Source organism: Penicillium subrubescens (assembly GCF_028828155.1).
Source record: "Penicillium subrubescens strain IBT 31985 chromosome Unknown utg000004l_segment0_segment0, whole genome shotgun sequence".
Lineage (NCBI taxonomy): Eukaryota > Fungi > Ascomycota > Eurotiomycetes > Eurotiales > Aspergillaceae > Penicillium > Penicillium subrubescens.
In genome coordinates, this window is record NW_026643154.1 from 675,533 (window position 1) to 690,710 (window position 15,178).

Sequence of the window (15,178 nt, forward strand, 5' to 3'; positions counted from 1 at the left end):
AATGCCTTCAAGCGTTACTGGCACAGGAGAAGCTGTTGCTGGAGGCATCATCGTGAATCGCCTTTCCTGAGACGTAAAGACCGAGACCACACATACACCCACCAATCAAGACAATCAGTATATTGATGATTGTAAGGCAGATCTTTCTCGGGGAGGAGAACCACTTGCCCCAGTTGATATGCAGCCAGTAGACGCCACCAAGCCCATAACTGAACCAGCTAGCGAATAAAGAGCTGATCAAGCTGAGCAAGTCACTAAATACCGGAATAGCATCTGCAATAATCCAAGCAATGACCCAGCACGTTAAGCCGATGGCAATCCAGGAACCGATAGAAACCAGATCACGACGGTGCATCCGATCAGTTCCGCGGAAAAGACGGACGTAAATATATTTCAGCCCGACATGACCGTTGACAACACCAGCACCAACGATTGTCGGTATGGCAAGGCCATATGCCACCTTCTTCAGGAGAGGCCCCGCGGATCCCAGAGCCGGAGACTCGACAGACTGGCCGGCATAGTAGTAAATCACAACGGCGGCCACAGTATAGAAGATGATCTCGAAGGTCTGCAGCATGTAAAGTGCCTTTGGGAAATCTCTCGGGTTCTTCATCTCAGCAAGAAGGCCAAAGAATGCAACATGGGCACAATAGGCAAAGACGACGTTAGTCACGGCGGTAAACGCGTGAAATAAATCTGTGTCGATGGTGGCCTTGATCCTTGAGACTCCGTTAGCCTGGACGCCTACGCCGACCATGGTGACCATGACGGCACTGAAGATGCTGACAAAAGCTGTATTCATGAATAGTCAGTGGTAGGGGCTCAAATCAAAATGGATTCAGAATCACGTACAGACGCCGGAGATATAGGTCATATTCTTCATGGTGCGAGGCAGCGAACACACCATGCAGATAACAAATCCGACAGTCGTGAAAACCATAGTACAAGTGCCGTGCTCAGTGATTGTGTTCATCATAACACTGAATGTCAAGATGTGGCTTCCCATGATGAAAATGGAAAAGAGCAGCTGGCCGATACCGAAAAGTTCTCGCCCAAAGGCTCCCATAAGTACGTCTCCCGCGTCGGCCAGGTTTTGAATGTGAGGATATGACTGATGGAATTGTCCAATGACATAGCCAGTGTATGTAGCAAGGAGACCGAGACCGATGATTAATACAAGAGCCCTGTGAGAATGAATTAGCATCATTTGCTGTAGGTAATTCTGAGATCAAGTAACCTACGGTGCAAGACCAAGCTGTGCAAGGGTTGCTGGCAACGACAGAACACCCAAGGAAACGGACTCTGCAATCATGACTGCGCTCAGTTAGATACTCTGCTCTTCGTCTGATGACGTTTTACTTTAGAATGAGTGAAAACTTACACATTCCAGCCTGCCTAAAATCGATCCATGTTAGAGGGAATTAGAGGAAGCCTTCAGTTCTTTTGATATCCCTGGAACTTACCACCATTCCATTGTCTTGTACTTCACTTCAGCATTCGACTCGTCCCCAAATGCATCTTGATAACGCGGTTTGCCATCAGTTTCCATCGACTTTTCATTCCACCCCGGCTCCGAGTCGCCGAGCTCAGGCGACGAAGTCACTTCCTGCCGAGTCATTTCTGCCAGTTCTAACACGGCTTTCGCGAGTGACAAGCAAATTCCCACGCGAGAAATGATTAAAACCGGGTTTACAAAGTCAGGAAATAACAGCAGATATGTGTGTGTGCAAAAATCCTGGAGGTGGATCTAACGTCGCATTCGACAACCGAAACCCCCGCAATGACGGGGTGTTTGGGGCATTCATTCTGGGGCTCGGTAATTCTAGAAATCTGGAGGTATCGGAATTGTCGTTCATGACAGTCTTCAAGTGCAGACAGAGTCAAATTTGGAGACCAAAACGCGTGGGCTGATGGCTCAGGGTCCATTTGATGATGTAAACGCTTGGTTAGCTTGGATCCTCGGGTTCGATCATCACCAGTTTAAGCGTCTCTCGGTCCACTTCCGGGCGCCGCAGTGGATTACGCCCTCCACTTTTATTTACATGAACGCCAACCAGAGAGTCGGGCCGGGGATCAATTATATAACAAAAATCTCGGGGCCCTCATGCTGCCCCGGGGGTAGCCGAGCGGGTTCAGTTTTCGGCCTCAACAACTCGAATGTCAAGGACAATATTTGCTTGCATTGACATTGAGCCGGGTATGGAGGCATAGAAGCTCCTCGTGTCTTGTAATTGCAGCTTCGGCTATACCACAGCAAAATATGAGAAGCTTACACCAGGCCAAGCGGGTGGTGCCTGTTCACAGACTTTGAACCGCAGCCCAATCTGAGTCTAGGACACTCACCATGGGCAGTCAGTAGTCGATTAGACTAGCATCGCGGCTTGAAGCGCTGTCTCGCCACCAAAGTTGAAATTTTTAGTCATGATAATTATTCACTTTTGGCAAGCGAGAGTCACTAAGCAATTATCATGTCATGGATTCCGACTTCAGGGACCCACGTTTCCCGGCATAAACGCTTCAATGAGAACGCTATGGGGCCCCAATTTTGCTTTGATTCTTTCCAGAAACCAGGAAGCGCGTTGAGTGGGCATTGTTGGTATGGTGGAGTTCCCTAAGCTTGAAACCGCGACAAAACTCCAAAATCATCTTATTTGGTATATATTCTGGTGCCAAAAGTGCAGTTATATGATACATGAGTTTCGCGCATTTGCGTGCGATAAATCAAGAAAGCATCCCGGAGCCAAGATTTCGAATACAACTCCATCATGACCTGCCATCATTTCATACACCTTGAAAAGTGTGAAATCAACGACAATCCGCCCAAAACGGCAGAGAGGCCTGTACAGACAATGAGAAGCCCGAATCCACTACCATAGGCACCCATCGCGTGCCCTTGCCAGCAGTCTGCTTGTATCAACGCCTCGCTGAATGGTCCACTGACAACATTACCGACACCACGGCCGAACGCTATAGTGGAAAAAATAATCGTTGCATCTGCTGCCGGGTTGTCTTTCTGGATTTCGCGTATCATACCCGACCAGATCGCAGAGTAGCCGCCGGCAAATAATCCGTAGGCAACGCCAAACACCATCAAAACCGGGATGGTAGTAGCAAAGCCCCATATCAGGAAAACAGACACTACAGTGCCTGCTGTGGAGATTGAAACACATGTGAGTGTGTGCCACCGATCGGATAAAAACCCCATGGACACGCTGCCGAATACAGATGCCAGGTTTAGAGCAGTCACTGTAAGCGAAGCCAGAAAATCAGAGGCCCCAAGCGTACGTGCAAGCGTCGGAAGATAAATTGCGGGGAGGAAAAATCCGAGTGCCTCTGCAATATTACCAAGCTGGTAGATGATCGAGACCCGGCTGCACAGGAATCGAGCATTGAGCCGATCGTATTTGACTTCTCTCGAAACGGGTAGGCGTGACTTGTGGAAATAGAGAAATGGAGCGGCGAGCACGAATATCAACACGGAAAAGATTCTCAAAGTCGTCCGGAAACCGTATTGTCCCAAGAATTTCTCCAAAGCCAGAGGGATAAGCACTCCAGACAAACCAGACCCAGCCCAGACGATGCCGAAAGCGAGCCCTCTTCGCTTATCGAACCATTCAGACATGTATAAAATAGAGGGGCTATATGCGATGCAGCCACCTATTCCAAACCCAACGCCTTGGGAGAGCACGAGGTGTGTGAAGTTTTTCGAAAATGAGCCCATGGCTAGCGACAGACACATGATGGTCAGACCGATTGTGGAGAACCATCTTGCTGTTCGAGGGAGGAGAATCATAGTGGTGATTACCAGAGGACAGCTCATGTACGCGACGCCCTAACGTTCATTAGCTAACGGTTTGTCAACTTATGCTTGGGGGTTTCTGACTGTTGCACATGTTCCAATAACAGCCACCATGTTGGAATCCTGTACGATTTCATTGTCGTGATAGTAGCTCTGGAAAACACCGAATGAAAAGGCAAATCCTGGTTTTGGTCAGACTTGGTCTCGATCGAATGGGAAAGAACACAGTGACGAACCCCATACGAGAGCTTCTATCATTGCAGAAGCGGCTAAGAACAACCATGCATGGATCCCACCATCGATGGGTGGCAGTGTTGCATCTTTGAATGCATCTGATTTGACTTGGTCTTCACATGGAGACAGCTTCGTTTCTTCACATGCCCCCGATTCGTCAGAAAAAGAAGTACCGGAATCCATTGATTGTATGCAGTTGGAGCTTCAAAAGAGGCTCCGAGGGAGTAAAATCATTAGCATCTCTGGGATTCCCGACCACCAGGTCTATTATCTAACGGAAGATTCAAGGGCACAATATGTCACATTACCCAGTGATCCCGATCAGGTTCAAAATAGCAAGAAGGGATGAAAGGGCTCATTGCTAATCAAGTGATGGCAAGAATTTACGTCAATACAGGTTTTCTTCTATTGGTCTGGCTTAGAACCTGAGTACTCAAAACATTTAGAAAAGTGGGCTTATCATTATAGGCCAATCGCGGGCCAAGCCGACACTAAGCTTGGTCCCAAAATGGTATTCGAGCGGGGCCTGATACTATTCATCCAAGGGGCGATGTAGCTTGATTGTGGCTTATTCTGCAACGCATCACGCTCCCTCGCCGCAATAATCACAGTCTTAGGAGTTTCTCTTCGAGGGTGGTTTTCTCAAGTTGCTTTTGACGTGCTCAATGTGGGGCATGGAATCATCCAAAGAGCTACCCCTAGTTTGGTCTGCGTAAACGCCGGCTAGGAACGGCAACATCGAGCAATGGAATGTAGGGCATGATTTTTGTCAGCCACCTCTGACAATCTCGGGGATTCATGTATTAGTTCTTACACTGAATGATATCATTGCACTGAAAATCTACCAGTGAGATTTTGTGGAGCCATTCCATCTCTCTGGGCATGACTTCCCCGCTGACCTAGCTGCTCTAGGAGGATTGCATAGATGGCCTAACGAGGGCATACCAAGCGGGGCACTTTATCACTGAAAACCTTCGAACCTTGAAATTTTCCGACAATATTTTCTTACCTGCGGGGTTTGTCCATAAATCCGTAGAATCTATTTTCGTCATCCTCCCCCTAAGCCTTGGGTAGAGCATTAAACCGCAATGACGCATGTCCACGGCTATGTGGTGACAATTGCTCTTATTTTCGTACAGTAATACAGTAAAGGCAGGCAATCACGTGCATTTAGCGAGCAAGCTCGAGTCTAGTAAGAAAAGAAGAAACAAGAGAGGGAAAAACCACAGGGGTAAAACCTCCAAGATTTACAGGCCAGACACCGCATTGCCCATCACCTCCAACTGATAAGGCAAGCCACGAAGTGTTTGAGGAGCTTGACATTCATTCGCTGGTCGACTCTTCAGCGGCTCCACCCAAGGGCTTCGAGAGTCCGACACGGTCCACCGTCTTTTGGTAAACAACGCCTCCGTTGACTCGGTCTTCGTGCACAACCAGATCCTTGCGATTAGTGTCGACCAAGAGGCGGATCAGGTCAGGTCTCATGTAGTGGCCACCCTATCACCAATCCTGTCAGTACCATTCTTGAAATATCATTCACTCTCTTTGACAAAAACTTACAAAGTCAGCCAAAGACTTGGTGAGATGAATTTCATCAAGATCGATCTGTAGAAGTGAGTTAACGTTACACTATCCAAGAGAGTGCGAAAAAAAAAAAGGAGGCGGCACAAGGACCAGGTGAAACTTACGTCAACGAAAAGGAGACCCTGGAAGTCCTTGTCGGGATGAGGAACAAGGTTTTGACCATCAGGCCCAAAGATGCGGCCATTTCCGTTGTAAATGTTGGGATCTTCCAGCTCCTTGCCGGGTGGCGTATTGAGCTTGATACCTTCCGCAGTGATTGTCTGCCAAGGTGCAAGGGTGAAAGCGCCTGTCTCGATGGCATAGGCGGGAGTCACGAGCTGGGCAGTCTTGTCAGTAATCAAATCGCCATTCATCATTATTCAGTAAAATTCGGGAACTCACGTCGGCATTGGCTTCAGCGATGTTAGTATAGGGGTCCGGATATTTGAGAGTGTCCTTTCCAGGATACAGCGGCCAAGCAGCAACATGGACCTGTTCTCCCAGAGATGCAGCATAGGCCTTCAAAAATGGATTCATGTTCTCCCAGCAGTTCAGGTGTCCGATACGCCCAATCTCAGTATCCATGACCGACTCGGTAGTATCGCCAGTGCCATCACCAAAGACCAGACGCTCGACGTGGGTAGCCTTGATCTTGCGACGATGGTTGATGATATCTCCAGCCGGATTGATCATGATCTGAGTGGTATACAAGCTTGCCAGATCGACCTCGGAGTATCCGAGAGATACGAAGATCTTGTTGTGGCATGCAGCCTCGCGGATGCGGCGCATTTCCTCCGAATCGGAAGGAAGACTATTCTCACGATACTTCTTCAGAAGTGGCAGACTTTCCTGGTAGTTGACCTTCCAGGCCCAGTACGGGTAGCCAGGGATCCCTGGTTCGTTTAGTAAACGCGGATCCAGTAGACTACCCATTCGAAGTGAAGCGATACTCACACAACTCGGGGAATGCAATAAACTTGCAACCCGCTTTCCCGGCTTCATCAATCCAATGAATCGTGCGGCGAACAGATTCCTCGAGGTCGAACCATCCAGGCTCAGCATTGACTGCTGCGGCCTTGTATTTCTTGAGGACGGGAGCCATGTCGAAGGTTGTTTGGTATTCTTTGGATTATTTGCAAGAAGATTCTGTGTGATAGAGAGAATATTCCTCCCCAAGAAACGGGATAAACTATGCTTTATATAACTTTTGGGCTCATCTCATTTCCTTGCCCCCCATATAGGGTCACATCGATATCTTCCTCTCAGCCAGGGGATCACTATCATACCACTCGGGTCTATACAACACGGGAATTGCTTTTTACATGCACAGGCCCACATATTCACAATCTCATATGACATCGCTCCCGTATTCCCGCTCGATGTTTCACTGAATGGCTTCGGGGTCTGCCTTGGTACACAATCACGCCATGGGTAATGTTGAGGTTGGTCATCGACGTAGACCTAGGCTTAGTACGCGGGAGATCGCCAGGCTAAACGTCGGGATCTGGTAGATCCCGATATTTTTACATTTTAAATTCGATCATGCAACGAGCGGTTTCATTATGCTTGAATTCCAAATGCCGTCGAAGAAACATCCGTTGTCATCCGAGAGTCAGATCCCGATGAAGCTACTCCCAGGGTCGTTGAGAGATACAGTCTAAGCCAAAATGAAACTTTGGCATAATGCACTATCTCTTTGTTTTGTCCTGCCTGGCTCGTTGAAAATGTGCATGGTCTTCGCAAGTTCGTCTTCTCGGGCGAGTAGGCAAATCCCGAGGGCTGACCCCGTTCTATCGATGATGAGGAAAGCGGATGATCGAAAATAACCGGATACATCACATGTTAAGAGCCTCTATTTACCACTGCTACCTTGCGCAATAGTAGGATACTGGGATAGTATTAGCAAATAGAGGATCTAATAATTCAAACGCGAAACAACGAAAAACCCGGATGCATCGTGTGTGAAGAACCTCTATTGACTACTGCTTTTCTTACACGATAGCAGGATATCAGTAGCTAAGAGATTATGTAATAATAAAAAGGCAAAATAAAGAAGAAAACACCGGCTAGAACAAAGAACACGGATGAATGAAAGAAAACCGGATACATCGAATGTCGAGAACGTCTGTTGACCACTGTTTGTCTTGCGCTATAGCAGGATGGCAGTAGCTAAGCGAGGACCTAATAATGCAAACGTGAAACAAAGAAACAAACCAGATCCATCGAACTTGCTTGAAAGTCCAAACAGCTCAAAGGTCGTCCATGTCGTCTCGACACTTTGTGACCGTACGACTTCCCTGCTCAATCTCCACATGCAATTTTGTCAATTGAGATAGCCGATGCAATCCGTTGGCATTTTTTCCTAATTATTTTCGGGGCAAGTTCATCTACAGGATCGTCGTGACCAATCACTCTCGGGATTATATTTCATGCTGAGTCGCCAGGGAAAGTCTTGTTCAAGTCTTGTAACATTGACATATCTTATACTCTGATGATCAGACAAGCGACGAGCGCAGCAGGTTCTCCAGCTCCTGAAGTGACCCTGGCTTTGACGTAACACTGGACATCAAGTAGAGTACATTACCCAAAACCCGAGAGTGGACATTGAACTTATCACTACCAATAGCAAGTTGCTGCTGTAATCCCTTGGCTGCGTTGGAAGTGTAACCTAGACAGTCATTAGCTCGACTTCATTTGCCATTGAGGAGATCTCTTTGGGGTACTTACCACCACCCTGGGCATCGCGAAGCGAAATGCTAAGAACAGTGCCGATCGCAAAGACACTCTCGACAGATTCAGCACAGGAGAGGTCCTTTAGGAGGCTCTGTGACCAGACGCTCCATACATCTGGAACAGAAGTATTGGCGGGAGCAGCGGCTTTAGGGCTCCAGTCGGTCTTGAATTTCTCCCACGAACCGTTTTTATCCATGTCAGCCATGGCTTTGAGTGAATCAACAGCAACAGTACATCCCACTGCGTGAGCGGTATAACTATGACCGTGGAGGAGGGCGTCACTCTTCTCGGGACTCGAGAAAGTATCAAAGATCTCCTGGCTAGCCACTGTTGTACACAGGGGAATCAGACCACCAGTGAGAAGCTTTGCGTTCACGGCGATATCAGGGTGCACGTCGAGGAAAGAGGCGGATGTTGGTCGACCAAGTCGGTAGAGACCAGTAAAGACCTCATCGAAAATGACTGGCAAGCCCGACCATGATGGGGAAGGCTTGGGGGACGAAGCGTCGGGAGAGAATAGTTCCGGGTGATCGCGGACGACATCGGTCAAGCATCGTTGGAAGAGAGGATCGCTGCCAAGAGGCTGTCGTCAATGATGTTCATACCACATTTTTTCAGAAAGACTTACCAGAAAAGCATGCCTCCAGCACCCAGGATGACAGGCTCTAGAATGAGAGCACCGAATTTCATACCGTGGCGTTTTACCAGATCCTCGATGGTATTGCGAATATAATCCTTATAGCGCTGGCTCGTCTCAGAGCTCAAACGGGTATTCAAATCAAACACCGAGCCAAGCGAGTCAAACTCAGCATCGGAGCCGAGTTCAGCCTTCAGTTCAGCAGGAATTTCGACCTTCCATTGTCCATCGACCATCTTGACGATAGGGAAATCAAACCAGTGACCACGGCCACGGTACCACTCAACCTTCTTGTTATAAACCGATGGCTCAGAGCAATCCATCACACCGATAGTGTCTCCATGGTAGCTGCCCTTGAGTCCCAGAATGCCGATCTGCTCCTTGGTAGCATCCCAGCCGTACCGGTCGCAAGCAACACGAAGACCCATTTTGACAGCCACTTCCATGCCTGTGCTGCCATTGTCCGTATAGAAGACTTTAGCGAAGCGCGGGTTATCGAGGGTTTTTAATAAGTTATCGGCGAGTGCGAGCGCTGGCTCATGCACTGCGCCGGCAAACATCACATGGCCATACCGACCAGCGGCATAGGCTGCGGACAGAGACAACTCGGGGTTGCCGTGGCCTAGTCCCTGGGTCCACCAAGAGGCCGAGCCATCAAAAGTGGGACGGAGCTCGCTTTCCGGCTTCTCCGAGCGACTGGTGCCAAATGTTTGGAAAAAGTCATCGTGCGCGGAATCAATCACTGTAATATCTTTTGGACGCATCCCATAATGCTGGGTGAAAGGGTACCAGATCAGGTCCTGGGCACGGCTGGCCATTTCTTCCAAGCGTTCGATTCGTTCAATGTTCTTGATATTCATTCCCTCGATCAGGCGCAATATGTCTGACTCTTGGGAAACTTTCTGGTAATATGAAGACATGGCTTCTTCATCTCTTGCCAGCGAGCTGGCGTCAGTCTGAGATGGTCGCGCAGGCGGAGCTGGCAATGGAACCAGGGGAATGCTTTTGTTGCGGAAAAAGTTGCCCAAATACTCATGATTTTGGTAGTAATCGTCACGGAACAGTAATACTGATTGGATGTCATATCCTCGGAGCACAAGCGACTCATATGCAGAAATAGAGGAAGAAATGCCCCCTAGACGCGAGTCCGCCACGAGGACAATGGGCAGTCGCAATGGGCGATATAGATCTGCCTGTGAGTTTCCATTGGGGCCTGGTGAGTGGACTCCTCCAGCAGTTTCAACCAGGGCGAAGTCAATGTCCGTCCGGGCCCAGTCAGATAGAGTCTTATGAATAGATGCGAGCAGGTCGTCATCTCGAGGAATCTTATATTCGATTAGATTAAGTCATATCAATAGAGTGGCTCACTTACGGTCTTTTGTCTTGCTGCGATATGCGGGCTAACAGGTTCATCAAACTGGTAGAGGCACTTGGTCAAGGTTCCAGCCCCGTACCGCTTCAGATGCCTAGAAACTTTGATTAGGACATTTCACTCTTCAATCGATTGATTCAAGCCAGCGCGTAGCCTACCGATCATCAGCCTCATCTAGCGATCCTGTGGAGACGGGTTTCAGAAACGCGGCCCTCTGTTTCTGTCTCTGGACAGCATTGCACAGCACCGTCGAGACGATGGTCTTTCCAACGTCCGTATTGGCACCATAAACCTGGTGCGCACGCAGTGTGCGCCAAAGACCAGCACCAACAGGAGCCATAACTCAATTGCAAAAGTTGCAAAGGGAAAGGGTCCAGCGTCCAATGTTTCAAGGTCGAAAGTCCGAGTTAACCGATTCCCCGCGATGACTCCAACGCGGTTCACAGTCAAGTTCGGGCAAGGGACTGATTGCGTTTACCGGGAAGTTTGGCTGTCAATTGGCGAATCATCACCTCCGCGGCGGCTCCACCTTCTTCACTTGTTCCTTCACCGAACTTCACCGAGGTTGAATTTCCCGTTGAAAAAGAGTTGAGGGCCCCCAACCACGCGCAGAATGACCCAGAAGGAGTCAATGTTGATGTCAATCCACCTTGCTGGACACCAAACAGGTTGATTGATTCCGACAACTGCAGACACGCGACCTCGAGGTGTTGACTGCGCTTACGAGTCGCAATCCTCAGCCCCGGATTCGTCCGTGGTCCGCTTTGACACTAGGAGCTTTAAAGTGCGGGATGATCATTGACCGTGCCTGATCATTATCGACAGGAACGCCCGTGACTAGCCGATCGTTCATAACTCCCAATTTGTTACATGTAACTGTTGAAGCCAACCGGAAAGCCCATCTCCCATTCTTCAGCCTCCCAATGGATTCCCGATCGCGCACGGTGACTGGCGCGTCATCGCCTACACCCAAGACTCTAGTCGACTCTCTAACGAGTGCTCTCGTCAACCGGGAAGCGAAATCGGCCCGCCGGAGATTGACAGTTTTGCCTCGGACAGCGGTTGATTTCTCTTCCAATGACTTTCTCTCCCTGTCAACATCACCGGCCTTCAGAAACCGCTACTTAGCGCATCTAAACGATACTCCAGAGTCATTCCCTTTTGCCAGTGGTGGATCTCGACTTTTAGATGGAAACTCCGCCTATGCGGAGGATCTGGAGCGCTTTGTGGCCGACTTCCACGATGCTCCCACAGCACTCCTATTCAACTCTGGCTATGATGCCAATATAGGAGTTCTTTCTAGCATTCCTCAGCCGGGGGATCTCATTGTGTACGATGAGCTGGTTCATGCGAGTGCCCGCGAGGGCATGCGGCTTTCCCGGGCAGGCGTAAGAAAGATGTTTGCGCATAGCTCTCCAACGGCCCTCAGAGATGTCCTGGCTGCTGAAATCCAAAAAGATGCCAGTGTTCAAAACGGAACTCGTAATGTCTTCATAGTCGTGGAGTCACTTTACAGCATGGATGGTGACGTGGCTCCGATTAAGGAATTTATCCAAGTGGTGGATGACTTGCTTCCACATCAAAATGGTTACTTTATCGTCGATGAGGCACATGCCACTGGTGTCTTCGGGCCCCGCGGTGCTGGTGTGGTCCAGCATCTCGGTGTTCAGGATCGAATGTTTATTCGCGTGCATACTTTTGGAAAGGCACTCGCGAGTCATGGAGGTATGTGGTATCCCCAAATAAATCTGCGAATCGCAAACCACTGACAAATCCTTTCATCAGCTATGGTGCTCTGCGGCCCCGAGACAAGAGATTACCTGATCAATTATGCTCGCAGCCTCATTTATACCACCGCCCTTGGCTTTCCTTTCCTCGCATCTATTCGTACTGCTTACGAGCTCCTATCTCTAGGAGAAACAGACTCAGTAAGTTGCCTTATCCCCTTTCAACGCCTTGATTCACTTAGCTCACAAGCAGTTTTAGTTACGAACTCGGGTTCAACAGTTGATCAAGCATCTCCACCAACGCTTGGGCAATCTTCAGATAAATCAATCAGTCATGTTCGAAGTCGATCATTTCCCCACGTCCCCCATCTTCTCCATGCGCACATCGCAGCCGCGCCAATTGGCCAGTGCGTGCCAAGAAGCTGGCTATATCATTCGTGCCATCATGCCGCCCACCATTCCTGAGGGCAGTGAACGGGTACGAGTTTGTTTGCATGCAGGTAACACAGAGCCTGAAATCGATGGCTTGGTACGAACGATCCAGTCATGGCTGGATGGCGGTTCAACGAAGAGAGAGGCGAAACTATGATCATGCCAAGCGACTCTGTTTGTTATATATAAAAACAATAGATTCCACCATCTAGATTTATTGACTGAGGTCACGAATAAGACGCCATGTCTCTAGGTGAAACCTAGGGGTGTTTGTTGCCTTAGGCATTTAGGCGTCAAATCCTCCTGAAGGAAAAAAGGGCCAGGGATGGATAAAGGCAGTTCTTTTGACTTTGCTTAGGACATTGCTTCAAAATTGGTCAATTGGTCATTAGTCTGGCATGATGGATGGACTTCGGATAAAATACTAGGTACTCTGTCGCCTGGTTGTCCAAGATTAACCGACTTGCATGCCAAGAGAGACCGAGATATATAGTCCGAGACATTCCGGTCTGACGCCCAGGACTTATGGTCAAATTCGAAAATATACCAACTATGTGAAGTTTTTTGAAGTGTTCCAATTACTGCCTCAGACGCCAAATGTTCAAATGATAGAGTGTCTTCTGCACAGTGGTACCTAGATGGAGCTACAGTACTGTATCTAGGGTCCGGCGAACGAGATCTGAGATCGGGCGGTCCTCGGTCGAGATCCGTGGGGCTGCAAAAGGCCAAGATCGCCAAGATCGCCAAGCTCGAGCATTGTCGGTCTTAACCCGCTTCTTTGTGCTTATCGGGCACCGCACCCACCCCTTTAAGAGCATCCCTTCTTCACCCTGAATGTTCACAGTACATTGACATACTGCACATAGCCTTCGCGCATCATGTCTGTGCCTACGGGAGTTGGCATTGAGTGCCACGATCTCCAATCAAACCCTCGCTTCCTCTTCCGCCAGCCTCGGGCGCTGCAGTGGTTTGAGAACGGGAGGCTGGTGAAGCGCTCGGAAGATGAACGACAAGCAGGTAAGGAGAACCGCGGTCGCACAGCGTGTAAAGGTGCATAAATGCGTGTCAATGACTCATACGTCTTCCCTATAGGCCGATTCGAACTGTTCCTCGACTTGCTGTACGTTGCGATCCTATCGAACTTTGCGGATACCCTGGTGGAAGATATCTCGGGCGCGAAGCTTGTCAAGTACATTGTGAGCAGCAGTTACGCACCAATTGCTCTCGGATTGAAACTGTACTAACCAAGTTTCCCATCTACAGCTTATTCTCTCCCCATCATGGCATGTGTGGAGCGATCTGCGCGAATTGATGAACTCCTTCTACAACGATGACCTCCTGCAGCGTGTGCTCATCCTATGGGTCATGGCCACTCTAGTCGTCTACGGAAATAACGCGCCCTTAGTCGACGAAGAAATTGGCGCGATGCGCTCTGCAGTTGGAGCCTATATGGCCGCTCGAATTACATGCAACCTCGCCCACCTATACTACTCGTTCGCGAGCTATCATCACCGGGCCCAGCAACGGCTCTGGGTGGGGCTCTCCACTCTATGTCTCTGCATATACATCCCACTATACTTCGAGTCGGTCTCCATTCGCAGCAAGATTGCGACCGCCGCTGTGGCTATATTTGTTGAGGAGTGTACATGGATCTTCTGTTATTCTCCAGCTGCAAAGAAGCTGCTTCGAGCGACGTATACTACCGCCGTGGATATCAACCATGAAGTGGACCGATACGCGGCATTTTATATTATTGCATTGGGCGAGTTCTTGTACCTGATTATTGTCGGGTCGCATGCTGCAGTTGGCCTGAACGATCGCCTTCTTCGAGCAATTTGGACTCTGATTATTGCCTTCTGTCTGAATTGGCTGTATGTGCATAACGATGGTTCCGTTGAGAACGACCATCCTCTCCGACACAGCATCTACACGGCTTTTGCCTTTGCCTTGATCCACCTCCCGCTAATTGCTAGTCTGTTGGCTGGTGGTCATGTCGCTGCTGCATCCGTGGCGGAGCATGAATTCGAAGAACCCCAGCGATGGCTGCTCTGCGCTGGCCTTGGTGTTGGCATGATCTGTCTGTATATTTTCGCGTTGATGCACGGATCAAAGGATGAGCGTGGGACCTTGCTTCTAGATAAGGTATGTGAACTTGTCCGAGGGCAGTTATTCTCGGTTGATGAATTATTCGCTAATACTTCATATAGCCACTTCGATTGATCATGCGGCCCATCACTGGTATAATCATGATTCTGTTGCCACTTGCAAAGCATCTTGGTGCTACCTCGATTCTATCTACCGTCATGGCTCTTTTCGTCTTCTGCACTTTCTGGGAGACCATCGCGTCGCTACGCAAGGGAGCTCTCTTCTGGGAAAGATGGGAGGATACTCAGTACCCGGAGAAAAACCTCATCACTGATGAGGCTGCGAAGAAGGAGATGGCATCTGAACCTTGAACGCTCTGCGTTTTAATTTATTAGGTAAACTCGACTTTATGATCACGACTCTTCCTTACGCCTACCGAGGAGCTGTTCCATGACTTTATCCCTCTATGGACACGTCCATCAGAAGGTCTATTGACCAAAAAATCAGGAGAATAATATTTATTTCAAGTGCATATTCTAATCGGAAAACAAAATTCGAAATATCAACAGCGGCATCTGTCTATATGATTCGTGAAT

General features: G+C 49.0%; 6 protein-coding genes across 6 annotated transcripts; 2 read left to right on the forward strand and 4 right to left on the reverse strand.

Moving 5' to 3' along the window:
- Positions 1 to 7: 7 nt before the first annotated feature.
- Positions 8 to 1,618, reverse strand: N7473_005336 (uncharacterized protein; the record flags this gene model as incomplete). Its single annotated transcript, XM_057151276.1, has 5 exons — positions 8 to 792; positions 853 to 1,184; positions 1,242 to 1,314; positions 1,382 to 1,395; positions 1,464 to 1,618. The coding sequence occupies 5 exons, from the start codon at positions 1,616 to 1,618 to the stop codon at positions 8 to 10; spliced, it is 1,359 nt and encodes a 452-aa protein (XP_057009081.1).
- Positions 1,619 to 2,776: 1,158 nt separating this feature from the next.
- Positions 2,777 to 4,216, reverse strand: N7473_005337 (uncharacterized protein; the record flags this gene model as incomplete). The annotated part of the gene is made up of 3 exons (XM_057151277.1): positions 2,777 to 3,832; positions 3,884 to 3,981; positions 4,036 to 4,216. 3 exons carry the CDS (start codon positions 4,214 to 4,216, stop codon positions 2,777 to 2,779), a joined length of 1,335 nt encoding a protein of 444 aa, XP_057009082.1.
- Positions 4,217 to 5,356: 1,140 nt separating this feature from the next.
- On the reverse strand, positions 5,357 to 6,698 carry N7473_005338 (carbon-nitrogen hydrolase family protein; the record flags this gene model as incomplete). Its single annotated transcript, XM_057151278.1, has 5 exons — positions 5,357 to 5,530; positions 5,594 to 5,638; positions 5,722 to 5,934; positions 5,999 to 6,489; positions 6,551 to 6,698. 5 exons carry the CDS (start codon positions 6,696 to 6,698, stop codon positions 5,357 to 5,359), a joined length of 1,071 nt encoding a protein of 356 aa, XP_057009083.1.
- Positions 6,699 to 8,091: 1,393 nt separating this feature from the next.
- bioDA (adenosylmethionine-8-amino-7-oxononanoate aminotransferase) lies at positions 8,092 to 10,678 on the reverse strand (the record flags this gene model as incomplete). The annotated part of the gene is made up of 5 exons (XM_057151279.1): positions 8,092 to 8,264; positions 8,324 to 8,901; positions 8,958 to 10,291; positions 10,339 to 10,432; positions 10,497 to 10,678. The coding sequence occupies 5 exons, from the start codon at positions 10,676 to 10,678 to the stop codon at positions 8,092 to 8,094; spliced, it is 2,361 nt and encodes a 786-aa protein (XP_057009084.1).
- A 583-nt stretch (positions 10,679 to 11,261) lies between these two features.
- Positions 11,262 to 12,654, forward strand: N7473_005340 (aminotransferase class I/II-fold pyridoxal phosphate-dependent enzyme; the record flags this gene model as incomplete). Its single annotated transcript, XM_057151280.1, has 3 exons — positions 11,262 to 12,063; positions 12,124 to 12,266; positions 12,325 to 12,654. The coding sequence occupies 3 exons, from the start codon at positions 11,262 to 11,264 to the stop codon at positions 12,652 to 12,654; spliced, it is 1,275 nt and encodes a 424-aa protein (XP_057009085.1).
- A 721-nt stretch (positions 12,655 to 13,375) lies between these two features.
- Positions 13,376 to 14,953, forward strand: N7473_005341 (uncharacterized protein; the record flags this gene model as incomplete). The annotated part of the gene is made up of 4 exons (XM_057151281.1): positions 13,376 to 13,514; positions 13,590 to 13,693; positions 13,761 to 14,639; positions 14,705 to 14,953. The coding sequence occupies 4 exons, from the start codon at positions 13,376 to 13,378 to the stop codon at positions 14,951 to 14,953; spliced, it is 1,371 nt and encodes a 456-aa protein (XP_057009086.1).
- Positions 14,954 to 15,178: the final 225 nt, after the last annotated feature.